The sequence below is a fragment of the Mastigoproctus giganteus genome, chromosome 2 (genome assembly GCF_048544385.1).
Source record: "Mastigoproctus giganteus isolate SK-2022 chromosome 2, ASM4854438v1, whole genome shotgun sequence".
Lineage (NCBI taxonomy): Eukaryota > Metazoa > Arthropoda > Arachnida > Uropygi > Thelyphonidae > Mastigoproctus > Mastigoproctus giganteus.
The window spans coordinates 66,655,509-66,679,069 of NC_143576.1; the positions used below are offsets into that span (position 1 = coordinate 66,655,509).

General features: G+C 36.1%; 1 protein-coding gene across 3 annotated transcripts in view; it reads left to right on the forward strand.

Annotated features, from left to right (window-relative positions):
* The window catches only part of Phm (Peptidylglycine-alpha-hydroxylating monooxygenase), a 271,952-nt gene that overhangs the window by 134,249 nt on the left and 114,142 nt on the right, over window positions 1–23,561 (forward strand). For all 3 annotated transcript variants that reach the window (XM_090389021.1, XM_090389029.1, XM_090389034.1), the window contains exon 8: window positions 18,045–18,124. In XM_090389021.1, the coding sequence (XP_090245147.1) occupies window positions 18,045–18,124 (80 nt within the window). The remainder of the gene's footprint in view (window positions 1–18,044; window positions 18,125–23,561) is intronic.

The window sequence follows — 23,561 nt, forward strand, 5'->3', positions numbered from 1 at the left end:
CGTTGAATGTAGCTTATTCAGCAATGCCCAATGCACTTCTTTTAGTTTTCTTTCATATCTTCACGAACTTTGTCTCTCAATAGCATCATAGGTAAAGAAGCAAATGTCTCTGAATTCTTTCTCAATTTAAAACAAATTCAAATGTATGACCTTTTCTAGCTGCTCCCCAGGCAGTTTTTATATGTAAACTCAATTACTTTGGGAGGTGCAATATGGCCTAAATAGCTCTTACACCAGAAACTACCATAACAACAACAATGCTCCCCCAGGCAGTTTTTATATGTAAACTCAATTACTTTGGGAGGTGCAATATGGCCTAAGTAGCTCTTACACCAGAAACTACCATAACAACAACAACATAACTTGGTGTACATCTGGTATTATCACTCCTAAGAACTTCTTCACAGATGACTGTAGATGAAAAATATATATTTAACTTGTCGGTGTCATCAGCAGGATCATCAGTGATTATGCTATTCATATCTAGTGAGCTAATGTAGTTCATCCTTTTCCTTTCAGTATTAACATTAGCAAAGAATTCTTTGCTTTGTTTCTTTGCATTCTTAGCCAAAGAATGCAAAGAACTATAATCTTCCTTAGCTTGCACCCCTTTAGTGACTTGATTACTGGCTATTTCATACTTACTGTACATTTCTCTGTTTCCTACTAATATATAATAATTCTGCCCTTTTTTTTGGGGGGGGGGGTATTCTTGCATGTTATCTATCAGATGATTTCCCCAGAGTCCAGTGCTGGGCCCATTGTTTTCTGTATTTATTAATAATGTTGATGAAGGTATATTGAGCTTGTATACAGATGGGCTGAGAAATGGAAATTGAAGTTTACAAATACAATGTACTGCATATGGGTAACATGGTAACACATTTGGAATCTGCTACCCAGATTGACGTGCCAACTGTATGTTACTATGCTTACGATAGTGTAAAATGAAAATGTAGACTTCGGAGTAATTATGCAATGAGGAGGCAATTATTCTGCTGTATAAGGAATGGTTAGCCCATGTCTTTTTTGCTGCATAAAAGTCTGGAAACCTCATTTTAGTAAGGATGTGAATCTGCTAGAATGGGTGCAGAGAAAGGCAATGAGATTGGTGAGGAGAACAAAGGGGTGGTCTTACCAAGAAAGGCTTCAGTTCTGCAAATTGCAGCTTCAGGACACTAGGCACCTGTTAGGTGAGCTGAGATATTTAAGAGCAATCTCAGTGCTGATAGCATTGTTCCTCGTGCTCAGGCTACATGATGAGGGGACATAAATTCAAATTGAGGAAGGATGGTTGCAGGATTAATGTGTGGAAGGTTATCTTTAGCCAGTGGGTACTTGATTGTTAGAACAAACTTCCATTTGTTTTTGGGAAGTGTGTAGTTTAAATAAATTCAAGAACTAGACAAATTTATTGGAGAGGGGGTGGACAGATGATTTTGGAATTTTTTTGGCTGATGCTGTATAATTTAATCTTGCTTCCTTGCATCATTTGCCACTACTACTACTACTAATATGCATAATATATTTCTAGCACCAGACATTAAAACTCCTTGCCTAAAGACTTCAACTCTGTTTCTACTTTTAATTCCATTTTAAAACTGATGGAAAAAGCTGTACATCCTCTGTTTATGTGCCAAATTCATTTTCCAATACATTATGGAAAGAGCATGTCTACAGTCGCAGTTATTATCAATTTCTTTTCTGTTACCAGTATGAACATAAAGCCTTGTTTGATGTATACAGTGTGCATCTGATTCCATTAATATTATACTCTCATTTTTCTTTTTGAGAAAAAAAATGCATATATAATGTGAATGGAATCATTGGTGGCGTGATGACATTTTCTTCTTTCTCAGAGCCTCACTACTTAAACATATTCTAAATTTTTCCTGTGATGCATGTTTATTAATGAAATAAAGGGAAGAACCACTCTAACCTTTTTTCTTCCCTTATTCTCTCTCTCTCTCTCTCTCTCACACACACACACACACACACACACACACACACACACACACACACAAAATGTAATTTTGCCACAATTGGCCTGGCCACAATTTTACATTAAAATTGTGCCAATACGGAAATTACACACTATACTGAACAATCGCTCGATTCTTTCCGCATTCACAACACAAATTAATGATCTGGTATACAACATTTCTTGCGGTGATCTTGACTCGTCTTACCAAGATTCGACGCGATTTTCTCTGAATATTCATGTAAATCAACATGAAGCCTCAGTTTGTGCTTCTCGTCAAGCAGCGTCAGAATTAGCCTTTCTTGCCATTAATGAGAAACATACTTTTTTATTTAACGAGGCCAAAATACTTATATATACTTACATAATTATACGTGACTGTTAATTGCAGAAATCATAGACATTAAATTACACAAGAATTCTGTTAATGTTTGGCAGCCATATTTAATCTCCGATACATGGACCTGCATGCGCGAAGACAAATAATCACTATTGAAGTTTTAGGTTCAACCCTATTCGGTAATTTTCATTCCTGTGATCACGACATACGGTCGAAAAGCGTTGTCAGCTTCAGGAAGGAAAATCGTTTTGAATATTTTGGTTACATTCTTTTTAATTTTTAATTGAGTTAAATTGGTTTTTAATTATTTATTTTTTACTCTAATGTAATATTTTTCAATTTTTTCATTTTAATTTCTGAAGAGTATCATACGGAAGTGGTCTACGTGCCATATTGAGGTAAACTCCTCTTATTATTTTACAAATATTAATATCAGCGTAGAACGTCTTGAGTATTACAGCTCTGATTCATACTAATTAATTCATTTTTTAAACTCTTATCGACTATTTCATTCACTTCCTGTCTCTCCAGGTGTTACCTATCGATACATACAATTATAGGGGATTTTTTGAATGGATTGGTGCAAAATTACATTAAATAAACACTAAGATACTCGGCCGAAAGTTGCCTTATTTCTTTTCTAAAATATTGCCTTCAAAACAACATCATTCCGAAGTTTCCCTGGGTTAATTTGAATCTAAAAATTTCAGGCATAAAACAACTAACACTGGCCACACTGCGTAATATTGTTAAGCTTGCCTTAAAATCTCAATATTCGAATAAACAAAAATACCTTTCCCAGGTTAGAAAGCTTCGTGATAAATTAAAAAATTATCTAATCCGAACGATTGATCTGTATTGAAGACCTCCACAGGTTTGCGACAGGAAGCACAGACCTCAGAAATAAAAAAAAACAGACACATTAATAAATTGCAAACATTATTGGATAGGTCCAGACACGTTCATGCGAATTCTAACACATTTTCGCTGTCTTTCGACCAAATACATACGAGTTGGGTTACAAACATCCCCCTCCCACACAGACACACAACGTACTACCACAGAATACGTCAGCTAGTTCATGAACACCCCCCCACCCAGTATTCAACGAACCAACATATCAACGGGTTACAAATCTTTCCTCGTTCCTTGATATTGAATTTGGACTTTATAATGTTCCACAAAAAGATTTATTTATTCATCAAGTTAACCAAATAGTGAATGGTCCTTCAGGTTGTCACAGACATTCTCTCAGATATGCCAGACAAGCTGTACTTGCTACCTGGGAGTCTAAAACGCTGATGGAACTGATATTCGGGTGACACTCAAGTCAAGTGGACCCCATTTCTGCAAAGTCCGGACGGTCTCTGACAGCCAGATCCTCTGCTTGCACCTTCACGATGGTGGGACTGTTAGTAACCCTGGGTATAACTTCCATGCACAGGTACATGGTGGGTGACCAACCAGGTGTGAACCAACGTAAGCAGGGGTCGAGGTGTGGCGCCCATACCACATGGAGGAACGCTGCCTCCAGTACTAGTTATCAGGCAGTACTAGGTAGATGACTCTCATCAACCGGTGAAATACCACCACTTTGCTTATTGGAGGCTTGAAGTGGTGCAACCCATGTTTAGTCTCTAGAGCTAAGTTCCGGTCAACCCTTCCCTTTCTCTTCCATCATGCAGTATGATTGATGACTTTTGAGGTTATGATGAACGTCGTGACGAGATCCAATATTCCTTACATTTCAAGGATACAGCTCTAAAATGGTGTTTGCAGGCCGGCCGCTAGTTAGTACACCGGACCGAACCTATTGGTAACTCTCTAGGAGGCTCCCGGATCAGCTAGTGTATAATCTTGCTACCTCTACACTGCCAGATAGTGACAGGAGGGAGTCCGAGTAGTGTGTACGTGGGGAGCATTGTCGAGGCCACGTTATGTCAAGGATCTGGGTATATTCGTACCACGTGTACGCCATATCAAAAAATTTCATTACTTCATACAGCATGTCCCACCTACTTTTTCTTACTATTGAATACACCAGTTTGACAATTCACCATGAATTGTCAAACTAATAGAGCAATCTTATCTGCGAAAAGATCTAAACCTCCCAAGGACTTCCTAATTAGTTTCACAAATATACATGATCTCAATTCTAATCTCAACGATGTCCATTTCCACTTGCAGTCTGCCAAACCCCATCTACTTTTTCTGACAGAATCTCAGTTATCGGTTGACTCAACTACTGCTCATCTCAGATGCCCAAATTATTCACTGTATGATTCCTTTCACCTCAAAGGTGGTACTTGTGCATATGTCCGTTCTGATATTCTCTGTCAGAGACTTGGCAATTTGGAATCTCCTCTCTTTGATCTTCTCTGGCTTAAAATCTCTCTACCTCATTGTGTTAAATTCATCTGTCTCTACCATTCTCCCAACTCCACTAATCACTTGGAGCTCTTTGACTTCCTCTCTTTTGCAACTTGACTTTCTCCAGTTCAACTTTCCTAACAGTGAGGTAATTTTCCTTGGTGATTTTAATGTTCACAACTCCAACTGGATTCCGTTTTCTAGTCACACCGACCCAGCAGGTCAAGATGCTGAGGCTTTTGCAATTACTAATGACCTAGCACAGATTGTTCATTTACCTACAAGAATACAGACAATCCTAATCATACAGCCAATACCCTTGATCTTTTTCTCACAAACAACCCTTCTAAGTACACGGTTGAAGTGAGAGGTCCTTTAGGCACTTCAGATCACAACTTGGTGATTGTCTCTTCTCCAATGGAACCTTTATCTCATGGCTATTCCCAACCCCATGTTGTTTGGCCTTACAAGAATGCAAAATGGGATGACCTGCGAGACTACTATTCTTCTTTTCCTTCGTTGGATTACAGTTTCAAAACTTCTGATGTTAGCGTTTGCTCAGGTCGTGTCAGTGAAATTATTCTTGCAGGAATGGAATCCTTTATCCCACACTCCACTTTAAAATCTCGTCCTTTGTCTAAACCTTGGTTTTCCAATAAATGTGCTAAGGCTGTTCAAGAGAAGAATGTTGCATATCGTAATTGGCTTGTTTCTGATTCTTCAGTTTCATTTTCTGCCTACACCAAAGCTTGCAAAAATTGTAAAGCAGTTATTAATCAGTCCAAACTAGAGTTTGAACAGGCTAAGAGTAGAAAACTTGCTTCTTGCCCTAATGGTAGCCGAGCATTCTGGTCTCTTGCCAAAGCTTTTGGCCGCAACTTTTGCCCATCTCTGCTCCCACCTCTGTCCAAACCAGATGGTTCTGTTGTCACTTCAGTCAACGATAAAGCTGACCTGCTAGCATCCCATTTTTCTTCCAACTCATGTATTAATGATCTTGTTAAAACACCTCCCACCATTCCCAACATGCTCCATTCAATGCCTCCTGTGGTCTTCAGTCAAAAGCATATCAGAAGGATTTTGATGAATCTTGATGCTAAGAAAGCTCCAGGTCCTGATGGTATTTCTCCACTTGTTCTCAAAACCTGTGCTCCTGAACTTACTCCTATTGTTTGCCGCCTTTTTTCACTTTCTTATTCCAAAGTTGTTTTTCCTTCTGCTTGGAAATTTGCTCATATCCAGCCAGTTCCCAAAAAGGGTGTCAAATCCCTCCCATCGAATTATCGTCCCATTGCAATTACTTCTACTCTTTCTAAAGTAATGGAGAAATTAATTAACCGCCAACTCTTAAACTACCTAGAAACCTACTGTCTGATCAACGATCGCCAGTATGGATTCCGTCAGTGTCGATCCACTGGTGATATTCTGGCTTATGTTACCCATTTATGGACTAATTCAATGGAAAAGTTCGGTGAAACACAAGTAGTTGTTCTTGACATCTCAAAGGCTTTTGATCGTGTTTGGCATAAATGTCTTCTAAACAAGCTTCCATCTTATGGTTTGCCAACTGTTTTTTGTAATTGGTTATCCAGTTTTCTCTCTGATCGCTCACTGAGGGTGATGGTAGATGGCTCTCTGTCTTCTAACTTCTCCACTAATGCCGGTGTCCCCCAAGGTTCAGTTCTTTCCCCCACTCTTTTCCTCTTGTATATTAATGACCTTCTTCCATTGACTGGCAATCCTATCCATAGTTTTGCCGATGACAGCACATTGCATTCCACTTTCCATTTTGAGAAACCTTGTCCTGCTCAATCAGCTTCAATTTTTCGAAAAAATGCTACGAATTCCTTAAATGCCGATCTTCAGGTAATTCTCCAGTGGGGCAAAGACAACTTAGTTGATTTCAACCCTTCTAAACTCAGTCTTGTCTTATATCTCACAAAAGGATTCTTCAGCTCCTATGCTTATCTTTTAGGGACACTCTAATTTCTAAGCAAAATGATATATCTCTTTTGGGGATTACCCTGACTTCTAATCTCTCTTGGCACAAGTACATTACAAATATTGCTTCCTCTGCATCTAAAAAACTTGGTTTTCTGTTTCGCTCTCGGCATTACTTTTCTTCCAAACAGCTGCTCACTCTGTATAAATTGCAAATCCACCCTGCCATGGAATATTGTTCCCACATCTCGGGGTGGTGCCCCCAAAACCTCTCTGAGGCTTCTTGATTCCATTCAGAAGAGGGCAGTTAGGTTAATTAATGATTCATCTCTAACAGAGTCTCTCCACTCGCTTTCTCATAGACTTACTGTTTCTGCTGCATGCCTCTTCTACAGATACTTCCATGGGCACTGCTCTTCTGAATTGGCTTCTATAATTCCTGCTCTCTCTCTCTCTCTCTCTTTCAAAACAGTCTGAACACATGCCGCCACCAGCCAACATCCATTTACTGTCCAACTTCAAACCCACAGATCCAACTTTTCATCTTCCTGATTTATTCATTCAACTGATGTTTTCTGGAACAACCTTCCTTCATATGTATTTCCTGAAAATTACAATCTACAGAAGTCCAATGTCAACAAATTCTTCTTTCGTCTTCCCAACCTCCAACCCAAGCACGCTACTAAGTACTATAGGTTCTGATACCTCTTGTGTTTTGGGTTCACATAAAGAAAAAAAAAAAAAGTAGTGAATAACATAAAAGAAACGCGACTTCCTAAATTGAATACACATGACAGTTCAGCTTTACGAGAACTTCGGGGAAATAAGGACATTATTATACTGGTAATACTAGATAAACCTGATTATATTAATAAGTTAGATTCAGTTGTTTGTTTGTTTGTTATTTGGTTTTTAGAAGCATTAGCAACTAAGGCCATATTGCTCCGGGATATGCGGTGGTCATTCCCTGACCTTCCCTCATCCTCCGTATTTGGTGGTGACGGGCTCGAACCCCGGTCTAATCAAGAAGCATGTGCTACGCACTGCTGCTCCTTCCCACCTGGCTACAGAGACACAGTTGTTTCAGATACCTCTACTTATCTTGAAGTAGACCCGGCACTGTTTACCAATTTGGTCAATCAATACAATAAAACATTAACCACGTATCAAAAAAACGACTACATTACTATGGCCCAGTTAAAGGAATTGAAGGCCAGAATATACAATATTTCTGCACTTTTCAGTCAAGTAAAATTACACCAGACTGGATTTCCTATTCGACCTATTGTTTCCTACGGGAACTCAGCATTTTCTTCCTTAGCCACACATGTATATAGCATTATAAAAATCCTTTAGACAGGTAATACAATTTGGGATTAAGAACTACAATACATTATTTAACAATCTTAAAGACTGTAGACTTGGCAACAATGATAATTTATTCTCACTAGATGTTACCTCATTATATACAAATGTAAACGTTGAATACACATTAGATATTATTTTGGATATGTTAAATAAAAACTCTACACCGATTAATTATACGAAGCTACCTATTAAGGAAATTTTTCAATTAATTAAATTGTTAGTTGAGGTGAACTATATCACCTTTCGAGACAAGGTGTACAAACAAATTTTTGGATTGCCAATGGGTTTGAGCCTGAGCGGCTTAATGTCAGAGATCTATCTCTCAATGATTGAGCGTGTACATTTGACAACTTTTCAACCCTGTATCACATACTATGGGAGGTATTTAGACTATGTTCTAGTTATTACTGATAGTAGCACTATCCAAGGCATTTTACATTCATAATAACATACACGTATAAGATATAAATCCAGTTTAATGTAAGAATACAAATATATCCTAACAGTAGCTTTCGAGACGCGTGTCTCTTCATCAACTGACATTTAAATACAAAATATACAACGGATAAGTGCAATGAGCTGAGTGAGGCACGTTAATCATGCATCATTGTTGACCCAAACATATATGAACCTCTATCTGATCCACCCATTAAGGTCTTGAAATGTCTAGAGACACATGTCAATAAACTCGTCCACACATGGTTTAAAGATAAGAAGATCTCGACTACAACTCAGCATCTTCTACATGCTACTGGCTGCCAACTACCGCAATTCTATGGATTAACAAAGATCCACAAACCGGGTATTCCCCTCAGACCAATAGTGTTGTGCTGCAGTGCCCCAGCGTATGAACTGTCCAAGCATATCGCGCGCCTCCTCTCACCTCTTATAGGTAATACCTCGCACACATTAAAAATAGCAGTGAATTCATCCACCTCATTAAGGACCTTTCAATCTCTGACAACACTGTCACGGCATCATTTGATGTGATTTCTTTATTCACTTCAATTCCCGTCCAACAGGCTGTGCACTGCGCCAGAAGGCTCCTCGAGAACGACTTAAGCCTCCATCACTATCCACTGATGACATCTGTACCGCCCTCAACCTATGCTTATCAAGCGGCATCTTCACTTTTGAGGATTCAGTCTACCAGCAGGTACATGGCACTGCTATGGGTGCCCCTGTCAGTTCCGTAATAGCCAACATCGCCATGGAAGATCTGGAGGAGCAGATACACCGGAACCCACCTACACCCATTACAACATGGTGTAGATACGTTGACGATATTTTTACCGTAATACCACGTGGCTCTGAAACTGCACTGCTGGAATACCTCTCCCTATCTAATTTCATCAAGTTTACCATAGAGTCAGAGGTGAACAGTACGCTCCCGTTCCTGGACGTTCTAGTGCATCGCGTAGGCCCACATCTAGAGACTTCAGTATACCGCAAACCTATGTGGTGCGGTCAATTCACTAACTACAGATCTGGCCACGCACCAAGCTATCTCAATAGCACTGCCCACACCCTATTCTCCAGGGCTTGGAGCCATTCCAGCTCTGATACAATTAGGCGTAACGAGATCTCCCGTGTGAAGGCAGACCTAACCAAATGTGGTTATCCATCCCATGTGCTAAGCAGATGCCTATTACAGGCAGAAGAACTCACATCCAACCAAAGACCACCGAACCAAGTCGGTATATCGTCCGCCTACATTCCCTATTATCCAGGCGTGTCAGGACGGATCTCAAAGGTCCTTAGAAATTACATCATCAAATGTGTGCAATTACCCTGCAGGAACCTACGTTCACTTGTCTCCAGTGTGAATACCCCTGTCACACCTGTCTTACGCAGCAATGTAGTATATCACATCACCTGTAGAGACTGTAACAGTTGCTACATAGGAGAAACATCAAGGCATCTCCAAGATCGCCTTACGGAACACAACAGAGCAATCCGGCTTGACAAAACTGACCAGTCCGCGGTCGCGGAAGATTTTTGGGCCACCAACCACAATCTTGACCCCAAACGTGACTTTTAAATAGTAGACCACTCACGACACTTTCGCCACTGCCTTTGGCTAGAATCACTCAACGTAGTAAACAATCCAAAGGCATTAAATCGCCAGAAAGGCATACATCTACACCCCATCCTAGAGACAACAGTTTTAATGCTAGATGATCAGTGGAGTAGAAAGCAGCGCACGTCCGTGCAACAACAATGACGCGTGATTAACGTGCCTCACTCAGCTCATTGCACTTATCCGTTGTATATTTTTGTATTTAAATGTCAGTTGATGAAGAGACACGCGTCTCGAAAGCTACTGTTAGTATATATTTGTATTCTTACATTAAAGTGGATTTATATCTTATACGTGTATGTTATTGTAAACCATGGACCCCAGTACACCAGGCCCATTCGTTAACATTTTACATTCGTTTAATAATATTCATTCTAGACTCAAATTTACATTGGAAAGGGAGGATGCAGATACAAAGTTATTAAACTTTCTAAATTTCACACTTACTCGGGGCTCGAATAAAATCCAATTTAGCATCTATCAAAACCTACAAACACCGGTATGCTTCTACATTACAATAGCTATCACCGGTTCACCTAAAAAAGATAGATTTCTAAATGCCTATAAATATTCAAAGACGGAATCTGCTTTGGGCTCAGAAATACAAATATTAACTAGCAGGTTCTTAAACAGGGGTTATCCCCTTGCCACAATAAACCGAATTAGGGTACAGGCTAAGGATAGGATACAAAATACTACACCAACCAACAATAGTAATATCAAAAAATACTTTATTTCTGTCCCATATGTTGAACAGTGGCACAAACAGCTTAATAGATTCTTTAAAGATACTGAATTTAAAATTTTGGCCAGGCCAATAAGGAAATCACACACTATACTGAACAATCGCTCAGTTCTTTCTGCGTTCGCAACACAAATTAATGATCTGGTATACAAATTTCTTGCGGTGATTGCAACTTGTCTTACCAAGGTTCTACACGAGTTTCTCTGAATATTTGCGTAAATCAACATGAAGCCTCAGTTCATGCTTCTTGTTCAGCAGTGTCAGAATTAGCCTTTCATGCCATTAATGAAAAACATACTTTTTTATTTAATGAGGCCAAAATATTTAATGTTAAACGTAATTATGAGACTATTAATTGCAGAAACCATAGAAATTAAATTACACGAGAATTCTGTTAATGTTCGACGGCCATATTTGATCTCCGATGCGTGGACCTTTATGCGCAAGCGCAAGTTTCAGATTCAACCCTATTCGGTAATTTTCATTCCTGTGATCACGACATACGGTCGAAAAGCGTTGTCAGCTTCAGGAAGGAAAATCATTTTGAATATTTTCGTTAAATTGCGTTAAATTGATTTTTAATTGTGTTAAATTGGTTTTTAATTACACCTAATTCTGTTTTTACACGATAGATACGTTCCTGAAAAATACGTGTAAAAAAAATTCGTGTAAAAAAAGACATTGTATTTATGGAAGAAAAGAAGATTGGTTCCGGATCTAAAAAAAATCAGTAAAAATAATTAAAAAAAAACACATAAAAATATTCGTTTTAAGCTTATTATTTTATTTAAACAAAATACACATGTAATAATATGTAATTAAAATGTATTAAAATAAATTTGTATGCATATGAAATGAAAAAAAATTCTTCATGAACAAAAAAAATCTGTTTTACACATAACAAGATTTTATTCATTTTCACTTTCTGATAATAAACGGCGCATATGTTTGCGTACGACTGGAATATCACTGCCATCACTAGAAATGTTGTGGACATCGTCTTCTTCCTCTATTAATGAAATTCTTTCTGTGATCTCTTGAGCAAAATCAGCACGCGTCTCCTCTGGTGCTGATGTTTCACCGGTTTTACGAACGAATTCAGTTATTAATCGTTGTGTTCGTGTTTTGGTTATATAATCGTTGTGTTCGTGTTCGTTATATAATTCTCTGTAAGAGGCTGTCAACAACTTCAGTTCACATTGAAACTTCCCAGCGCGTTCCTCATTAGGGTCATTTTTGACAAAATGATTACCTAATTTTCTGGCCAATTCCAGACCTTCTTTTATTAAATCTGCATTTAGAACAGGATCATTTTCTTCATTATCACTACGTTCTGTGGGATAAGGAGTCCCAAGGACAACCTCTAATATTTCATCTTCGCTTAGGGCTTTGTCGGTTAACAATTCATCAATATCTTCAAACGATAGATCATCGAATCCTTCTCCACCAATTCTGTGTGCCATTGTAATAATGTTGGGAAATTCGGTCGTATTAGGGATGATGGGATCTTTGCTTTTTGCACATTGTCACCAAACCGCTTTCCAACACGCATTTAAAGTTGCTGGTTTTAATTCAGTTAACGCTAATCCAACTTGATTGATACAATCCATAATTGAGAATTTCTTCCACACATCAATGATTGTTAGTGTTTCATCATTCAGTTTGTCCAAAACGTGTTGGAATGTTCGTTTTACGTAGTATGTTTTAATTGTCGCAATTATACCTTGGTCTAGCGGTTGTATCAAAGATGTAGTATTAGGTGGCAGAAATAAAATTTGTACGTTTGGGTGTTCCAAGACAGGATGGCCGGGTGCATTGTCAAGAATCAGAAGAACTTTAAATTCGAGACCTTTCAAATTCATATAACGTCTGACTTCTGGGACGAAACATTTGTTGAACCATTCTGTAAAAATAGTAGTGGTCACCCAGGCCTTCTTGTTTGCCATCCAGTGAACAGGCAGTTTATTGATATCCACACCTTTCATTGAATGTGGGTTTAGGGCTCGATTTACCAGCAGTGGTTTCAACATACAATCTCCTGAAGCGTTGGAGGAAAATAATAAGGTCACGCGATCCTTAGCTATCTTAAAACCACCAGCAGTTTTCTGCGATTTGGCTACATACGTTCTGTTGCATTTGTTTCCAGAAGAAACCAGTTTCATCTGCATTCCACACTTGATCAGGAGTGTATCCTCCATCTTCAATAATTTTTGCAAGTTCCTGCGGGAATACTTTAGCAGCCGATTCATCTGCAGATGCAGTTTCACCTTTAATTTTTATATTATGAAGAGCATTCCTTTTAAGAAACCCTGTCATCCAACCTGTACTCGCAGAAAATTCATACTTTCTGTTTAACTGAGATGAAATGCTTGGCTCCTTTTCTTTAATCTGTCTGTAAATTCTTAGTGCTGTTTGCTTGATGGCATTTCCATCTACTGGTACTCTTTTTTGTGACTGATCTTCTATCCATATTACCAGAGCCTTTTCCATTTTTTCCTTGACAATATCTCTTGTATATGATGATGAATTAACACTTACTTTTGTTCCAGAACATACCGACTTCCTAATTGCAGCTTCATTTTTCTTAATAGTTCTTACGGTATCTTCATGTACACCAAAATGCTTTCCTAGAGACGTAGCCACTTGTCCAGTTGCAAGACGATCTAAAATTTGAATTTTAAGTTCCAAAGAAATCGTTTTCCTTTTCATTTTGGTAATAGGCGAATTATTCGACATTATATAAGGGCTACTAAAAAATATCTCAGTTATAATTAATAAAAAAAGGTATGAAAAATTTGTAAACTTACAATTTATTGACTATTGGCAAAATTAATAAATTTATATGTGCACAAATTTCACTAAAGATTCTTTCACTTTGAAATAGAGCTTACTACTACATGTCTTCCGAAGGTACAATGCACGAATACCTTAAATGTGCACCAAATTCAATAAAAACGTTGATGATTCATAGATACCTAGACGTACACATTGGTAAGCAAAAGCACGCGTTTCAAAACGCACACACTAGCTGTTATCCAATCTATTGGTGCGTGTAATATAGAAATGATACTAATATGCCACAAATAAAAAAAAAAATTCTTACAATTTAGGCAAAAAAAAATTCATAGAAATCGTGTTAAATCAAAATGACTCGTGTAAAAAGAGAATGAAATATTTATTTTGAATTCGTGTTAAATCAAATTCGTGTAAAAAAAGTTCGTGCAAAAACAGAATTAGGTGTATTTATTTTTTAACTCTAATGTAAGTTTTCGATTTTTTTTTTCGTTTTAATTTCTGGAGTGTATCATACGGAAGTGTTCTACGTACTATATTGAGGTAAACTCTTATTATTTTACAAATATTAATATCAACGTAGAACGTATTGAATATTACAGCTCTGATTCATACTATAAAAAGAATGTGAATGCTGAGAAAAAATATGGTTGATATCATATCTTCAGAATTTTTTATTTATTTATTTATAGGAAGCTGATTAATATCAATATTAATCTGCTTCCTCTATTCCACCTATTCCTCACTCTACACTTTTCACCTTTTGAAATAGACCAACTTGAAATCAGGTTTTTGGTATAGCATTTCCAGATCTCATTTCTACCCCAATCTTGGCTACTTGTCACTTGACAGGAATATACAATTAAAATCCCTTCTAACTTTTAGCAAATTGTACAGTATCTGGCTTTCACCCTCAATATAGACAAAGATAGCATCCAATATAGAAATACTCAAATGACACCATCCGTAATTCTGTTAAAAACCATCTAAAGAGTACAGAAAATTCTTTCCTACTCCCTCGCTCCATGTAATCAAAGTGGAGTGAGGGAATGGAGGAAGCAGATTAATATTGATATTAATATGCTTCCTCTAAATAAAATAAAAAGTTAAGGATATTAGCAATAAAATTCTTAATACTTATCTAAAAAAAGATTCTTATCTAGCATTTCCAGCTCTTATCTTAAAAATAATTTTCAGTGTAGTGTTTTCAAGATAATTAGCCTGAGCTGTAATCATATCTTTTTGAATGTTACCTTATGTATATAGATCCTTTGGCAAAGGTAAAGAAAGCCTGCATGAGAACGACAAGAAACGTCGGATAACTTATGCTGAAAATTAATTTCCCGAACTGGCACTCTAGCGCTGCTCACTCAGTAAACAGACAGTAGGTGTTATTGGTCTGGAGCAAAGTCGAGAACGATATATTGATTGACAGGTAGGCGTGGCAAATGATGTGCTGAGTGGTGCGCGAACACAACACACGATAAGTTCCGTTTAGTATCACTTTAGCAGCACTAATGGTAACTTGAACTAATCGCACATGCCCTAACCTTATTTTCACCATTACAGTATTTCGTAATGGTGAAAAAAGGTCAGGTTACCTCGACTTGAATTCCATGGGAGCTTGAACCCCTCCTGAAGTGGTGGGGTAACCTAACCTTTTTTCTTTAGAATCAGTCATATTTAGAAATGGATTCATAAAAAAAATAAATTTTTTTATGATTGTATTTTTATTTTCTTGTTCAATAAAAATATAATCATAAAATCCCATGGGAGCTTGAACCTCTCCCGAAATGGAGGGGGTAACCTAACCTTTTTTCTTTAGAATCATGGGTTGACTAGCACATAAATTCTTTATTAACAAAATATTAATTTTTTTATTACTGTACTTTTATTTTTAAAGACACTCGTGCGGATACACATGTATCATAATGTCGATCAGCACCTTAAAAGATTCATCACTACTATTACCTGTTCACCGTTAATTACAAAACTATTATGCACCAATCTTTACTGGTAAATACACATAATGCCAACCAGTGACTACACAGTAGCTTGTCGTCTGTTGCGCCCACCACCAATCATTTCATCGTTTGCCACGCCTACCTGTCAATCAATATATCCTTCTTGATTTCCGCTCCAGACCGATAACACCTATCATCTGTTTACCGAGCGAGCAGTGCCTAGAGTCTGGTGTCGGGAAACTAATTTTCCAAGTAAGTTATCTGACATTTCTCGTCGTTCTCATGCAGGCTTTCTTTACCTTAGCCGATCCTTTTTATGTGTAATTTGTAGTTGTCTTTGCATCGTCATACTGTGTTTCCTTTTCTTTTTTTAAATTTGAATTAGAATATATTGTTTAATTTTCCTTTAATATAAATTAAAAGACATTTTTTGGCTAGAGCCTTAGTCTATGAAAGAGTTTACTGATATATGGTTAGTGCAATCACATTATTTTTATACGTAGTAAACTACCAAGGTAGATGAATTGGCATCGTTTTAATTATATCTCATATTGTGAATACTTTCACAACAGGTTGTCATGATATTGCACTACCTCAAATAAGTAACGTTTCTCCAATGGAGAAGACTATTGTTACATATTCTCGGCGGATACCACCACCCAGACAACACAATGTCAAGGCTTTTTGCCCTTTCTTCGGTGGGTGGGCAGGTACCCTCATGTTGCAATAGTGACAACACAGTTGTGAAGTATAATTCCACAATATGAGAAATGTCTGATGGTGTGCAGTAGTTTAAACTAAAGGCATTTTTTGGCTAGAGCCTCTGGGTGGTGGAATCCACCGAGAATAAGTAACAATAGTCTTCTCTATTGGTGAAGTGTTACTTATTTGAGGTGGTGCAATATCATGGCAACTCGTTGTGAAAGTATTCATAATATGAGATATAATTAAAATGATGCCAGTTCACCTACCTTGGTGGTTTACTACGTATAAAAATGATGCGATTGCACTAACCCCTATATCTTTGCAACACCAGGGTACCTACCCACACATTGAGGAGAGCCCAATAAGCCTTGAAATGGTGCCATCTGCAAAAGCTTGATGCTGCCCGAGTTACCAAGAATAGTTAACAACAGTTTTCCCTAATGGGAAAGCATTTCCTATTCGAGGGATTTATGAGTAACTTCCCCTTTCCTCTTTTGACAGCATTTCTTCTCCTTCCTCTCCTGCTGTCACTTTCCTCTACCTTTTTTGCTTTTCCTAAGTAATAGGGACAGATATGTGGAGAACACAGTTTTTTTTTTTTATCCCATACCATTTTACAAATGGTGCTGTCTGGGTTGGTAGTGGTGGTGGTGTCTGCCAAGAATAAGTAATGGTCTTTTCCATTGGTGAAGATTATTTCTGCACTACCTTATTTGAGGTAGTGCAGTATCATGGCAACTCGTTGTGAAGGTATTCACAACATGAGATATAATTAAAATGATGCCAGTTCATTTACCTTGGTAGTTTACTACATATAAAAATGACGCGATTGCACTAACCCATATATCTTTAATATAAATGTAACAACATATATTCTGTCTAACATGTACTGTTCAGGGCATGCAATTGTGCATATCTTACAAATAAAATGGCAGTTATTATTATTATTATTATAGGACTTTTGAAATCCATGGTTCCTTACTTTTCTTTATATTCTTCAGAGTAGCAACATAAGTGATTTTATAAGTACTTTTTTAACTTTGTTTCATAATAGTCATCACTGAAGAGGAATCGTAGACTTTTGAAATATTTGACTTATCTATGTGCATTTGTTAAGTAAAGCTTTTCAAAATTATTGGAAAGGCTTTCGTGTGTAGTATAGTGTTTATTTTATTAACTGTATTAGTTTGAATTTAAAATTGTTGTTTTGAATGTGGCAAAAGAATGCAGCATGTTGTCACATCTTGGCAAAAGAATGTTTACAAAGAATATTTGTAAAGAATTCACAAAAGAACGTAATACCATATCAACTTCCAATTAGTCAGCTTTCAGTGGAGTATTACTTAATGGAATATTCCTCCAGTGTGGTGAATGCTGGATTTATGAAGAATGCTTTGCTGTTTTCTGAAGTACTTTTATTGCAGAAAAAGATAAATTTTTATAATAATGCATTAATTTTTAATACATATTTAGTATTGGATTAGTATCTTAAGAAAATCAGTACATCAGAATGTTATATACATACTTCCTTAACCATACATGTTCTGCTAATCACTAAAGGGTTTGGTGACCTTATGAAGTGGTCGTTAATTTAAAAAAAATTCTGTATTTTATTTTAAATTTGTTTCTGAAAATTTTATTGCTAATTGAATGAGAGGATTTCTTTCCCTTAAGCACTATTTTAGAAAAATTACATATAATGACTAGTTTATTATGAAAATTTTGAAGTGTGTTTTTTTTTTTTTTTTTTTGAACAGGAAAAGTTGTGTCAGCCTTTGTCAAGAAACCGAATAATGAATGGTACATAATTGGGAAGCACGATCCATTAGAACCACAAGTGAGTATGGCATTAAGCATAGCTCGTTAACTTATTAGTGTTAGTTTAATTTTAAAGAGAATTTGTATAACATCATTATTTGAATTTTCACCATTAACGTGAGGTGGTAAGTATTTGGAGTTCTGCTTCTAGCTAGTGCTAACCAACTGGACTACTAAAATTTGGCAACAAAAACAATATTGTTTCCATAAAAATTTTGTCCACTGTATGATGCAAATATTACACATAATTTTTCCTGGTTTTAGCAGTTGATAGGCCACAATTAATTACTATCTATTCTGGAATTTAAAATCATTGAAAATACATAAAAATCTTTAAAGCACTTAAAAAAAAAAAAAAAAAATCTAAAATTTTAAAATCGACTTATACCAGTATATTTATAATTTATTATATTTTATACAGAAGTATAGGTTGTTGCTCACTTTTTAAAACTCAAGAATTTGTTCACCTTCTTCATCAGATCAAAACAGTTCATCTAATGCAGTTGTTCCCAACCTTTTTTGCCTCGCAAACTCCCTTTCAACATAATATTTTTATTGCAAACCACTAAGCCCATGTTATCTGAAATCATTTAATAGTTCTGAATTTTTATTATAAAATATTTCCCATACTACATTTTTATAAGTGATATTGCATAATAATAAAAATTATTAATAATTAAAAAAAATAATAAAAAGATAAACTGCAGCCATTATCAACCCACTGCAGGATGGAAGCCTCCTCAACAATTTATGCTGAAGGAAATGGACCATAATCTGCCACACTGGTCCAGTGCGGGTTGGCAGATCGACCGTATTTAGCAGTCAAGGGCTTGAACCCCAGTCTACTCAAAGAGCATGTGCTACTGCACTCCAGCTCCTGACCACTTGGCTACAGAGGCCGGTTTATTAATAAGTAACTATACATAATAATGGGAGAAATGAAAACATATTTATTAAAACACGATATACTGTACAGTAGTTAACTAATTATAACGGAGATGTGGTTTCTTTCGTTGGGAATTCTTTACTTTATATTTAATTTTATCCTACTTTATTGTTTATTATTAGTTATATTTTGTAGTTTACAAAAATATACCTATGTAAATATAAGCAGATGCCATTACAGAATTTTTAATGCGAATTCCCTTGAACACTATTGCGAACCACTAATTGATGAGCTGTTTTTGTCCATCAGACGAATTCTTTGGGAGTTGTTTGGATTTACTTTTCAAGTTCTCGAAAAGTAAACCTTCAAGATTGTCAGTTTCTCATAGAAAATGCACTTCCATATTGAGGCATTGTTCAGTACAGTAATAAATATACAACATGGAATGGATGGGTTACACAATTAATGCCTCCCATGTACAAATCAGTAAGAACAATGTCATATCACTCTTCCCCCCTTTGAGAGCACTGCCCCAGATGTTCTCACATCTGGGGCAGTGCTCTCAAACCTCTCTCAGGCTTCTAGATTCCATTCAGAAGAGGGCAGTGAGGTTTATTAATGATTCATCTCTAATAGAGTTTCTCCACTCTTTGTCTCATAGACAAAGAGTGGAGCTGCATGCCTCTTTCTATAGGTACTTCCATGGGCACTGTTCTTCTGAATTGGCCTGTATAATTCCAGCTCTCTCTTTCAAAACAGTCTGAATATGTGCCGCCACCAGCCAACATCCATTTACTGTCCAACTTCAAACTCACAGAACTAACTTTTCATCTTCCTCGTTTATTCGTTCAGCTGCCGTTTTCTGGAACAACCTTTCCTTCTTACGTATTTCCTGAAAATTACATTTACAGAAGTTCAAGTCCAATGTCAACAAATACCTTTTGTTTTTGCAACTTCCAACCCATGCACGGTACTGAGTACTACATGTTCTAATACTTCTCGTGTTTGGGGTTTTCATTAAAAAAAAAAAAACTTCCATATGGCTATTTCTGCACATCTCTTCTGCAACCATCCCTTTTAAAAGTAAATTTATGCCCTCTTGTGTTGCTCATCATCTGAGAAAAAAGTGAAGATACCATCAGCATTTAGTTTGCATAGCCCTATTAATATGAATGACCGTATCGTACCACTTAAACATCCCTACTATTAACTTGCCACTAATGCTACATTGCATCAGTTTAAACAAAAATTGTCCATTTGGAATAGTATCAAAGGTTTTACCGAAGTCTAATTATGTGATATCAAAATTATTACTTGCATTCATTTCCTTTCTGATGTTCATAGTAGCTAATCAGATTGGTCATGTGCCTGACCAATCTCATTACCTACTGTGAAATCCTTGCACATATGATGGATTCTCCTATTGAGATTCTCCTACTGTAGGCAGTCACTGAAATCCAAGAATGCTTTCACTATTATTTGAATACCCCAAGTGCATTGTTCACTCAGAGGTATGACAATTTCTGTTCCACTATCCTTTCAATTATCATCAAGTTACTAACTTCCAGTCGGTATGATTTCCTTCTGGTTTCCTGATCTCCGTAAGCTGATTAATGTGTGATTACAAATGTAAAATGTTTATTCAGTTTGACAGCAGCCTGTACAGACTGATCACTAGTTACACCATTAATATCGAATGGACGAACGCATTTCATCCCTTTCCTTCATGTTTGTATAAGCAAAGTATTCCATCCCACTTTTCTTTGTGTCATAGCCAAAAACCTCTTCTCATTGTTTGCCTTAGCTTGCCTAACCCCACAAATGTAACTTGATTATAGTTCAGTTGAACTGACTCCTATGCTCTAAACCATGAATTGTATCTCTTTTTTAAAAAGTAGCCTCTTGTTACTTCCCAGAGACTACTTGACTTTATAATATCATCAGTTAGTTGCACTGAAAAGAGTTTTTTAAAAAAGTTTGATATTAGAGAATGTCCTTCTGGGTTGCGATTAATGGATATTCTTCAGATTGGTGTAACATCAGTAGTGGGTTCCCTCAATGATCGGTTCTTGGACCACTGTTGTTTCTCATTTTCATAAATGACATCGACAAAGGAACAGGTGAGATGTTAAAATTTGCAGATGATGTGAAGATTGGCAGAGTCATTAATCATTAGTGCTAAGCAGCACTCTTTCAGTATGACTTGAAGACTTCAAAGATGGTCAGAGAAGTGGCAGCTATGTTTTAATGCTGCTAAATGCAAGGGGAATAGTAACTTTAAGCTATTCCCCTTGCATTAATATTTCTAAACACTTGGAGAATAGCAACCCACAAATAAATTATACACTTGGTGGGGTTGAATTAAAAAACAGTGGAGGAGGAAAGGGATCTGGGAGTTACAATATGGGCAGATATGAAGTTTTCTGAACAGTGTGAACAGGCAGTCAGGAAAACCCATTGTGTCCTATCAGTGATTTATCGAACTCTGTTCTGTAGAGATAGGGAGGTCATAATCAGTATTGTAGTCATAAAATTAGCAGATGGTATACTCTGAATGTTACGTATGCAGTGTGTGTGTGTGTTTTGTATATTTACTTACTTATATATATATGGCATATATGTTAAAAATAATAAAACTATAAATATTGCCTAAGAATCAAATTCTAATAAATTTATTTTTTAATTTTCAGTAAATATTTTAAAAATATTTGTTTTTTTCAAGTCTTTCAAAAACCAGAAGGTATACATTATTTAACTAAAAAAAATCCAGAGAGTGTCTGGTGCATACCCATGTATATATTATTAAAAGTACCCAGAAGATTATTTACATTATCTTCATGTGAAATAACAAGGATATTGTCCAAGTATCTACCATAAAATATTAACCTGGGTGGTTTAGTAGCTGAAATTTATCTTATCACTATTGAGCAATTACACTTAAATCCATACATTCCCAGGAATTTCATCTGAATGCACAGCTTTAGCATTCAGATGCAATTCCTGTTTTTTCTTTTTCTTTACATTTCCATGCATACTACATAATTTAAGTTTTAGCTATCTGCAGCTTTGCACGTTGCTATTCTTAAATATGCTTCTACCCTTACTTTTACTTTTCTTTTTTCATTTATTTTGGTTATACCTTCAGATGGTTTTGTCTCTAACACAACTTGCCCTATTTAATTTATCTTATTTTACACCAACACTGCATTGCCTATAGTTTATCTAGAAAATGTGTTGCTCTACATCCTGTTCCTGAGGAGGTAGTGTCAAATATTCAGGAGAATCATACCTTTAGCTCTAACCACTTTAATTCTGAATTCACTTAGAACAAACGTATTTTGAACCAAAATTTATTTTTTCGTAAATGTTTAGACAAATGATGTCTTACTGGTCCCATGATGGATAACTCTGAGGGCAACTCTAATTCTGACTCCACCCCTTTCTGTAAAACTAATAATGTCATATATTTGCTTACTTGCAACATATGCAATATTAAATATGTTGTCCAAACTTCAAACTCTCTCAATATTAGAATTAATGGCAGAAATTATGATGCAGATCTAGAACTATTACACTTCCATCACCGTGGTTTTAACAACATCAAAATTAAAATCATTGCTATAATTAATGATGATATCCTTCATGATTATTATGAAAATTTATATATGTATGCACATAAGTCTTTATATCCATATAATAACCAAATTTTATATATATATTCAAATTTTTTAACAAAATCTTTTTAAGTAATGGTTGTTTAAATACTAACCATTGTATTTACAAATTATTTCATCTTAGTCATTTCCTCAATGATACCAAAGATACAAGCATGGTAATAAAATATTCTGCCATTGCAGGCATATTCATCATAATGTCAGCAATATTGTAAGCTCTTGGGATGACATTATTCTTGATGTACACAATATTACTCTTTTTCTTTTCAAAATTTTGAACTCTGTGCTTTAAGGCCTTAACTTCTTTTATTAATAATTTTAAATTCAAGAATGTCCAGCTTAAACATATCAATCAGAATATCTCTCTTTTTAGAATAGATAACATCACCACCTACAGCAATGAATATTGCATCATTAAATTTGTGCGTAGCTGGTTTGATAAAATTCCTTGGCATCATTTGCTTAAAAATCATAATAGTTTTCTCCCATTGAATAGCAATTTTAGGTTCAATATTCATCAGTGTTTCAGCTATGAATCTCCCATTAGACTTAAAATATGTAACTATAAAGCATTAGCTACCAACTTAGGCAATTTGCAACTTTCAGATCATTTTATTAATTTCAAAAATATTTTTTTACTAAATTAGATATGTTTCTGATCAGTAAAAGAAAATGATCAGTTAGTCATTAAAACAAAATTTATTTATATATTTCTTATTTATTCAACGTGACATTTCAGAAGACATATTTGCAGGATTTTCTATTTGTTGTAAAATCTGGAAAGGTTTACTTGCTTTGTGTGCTGTGTGTGAATGTGGTGTTAAATTTCAAGTAGCAAGAAACTCAATATAATCAAACAAATAAATTTGAGACAATGTGCACTGCTAGAAAAAAAT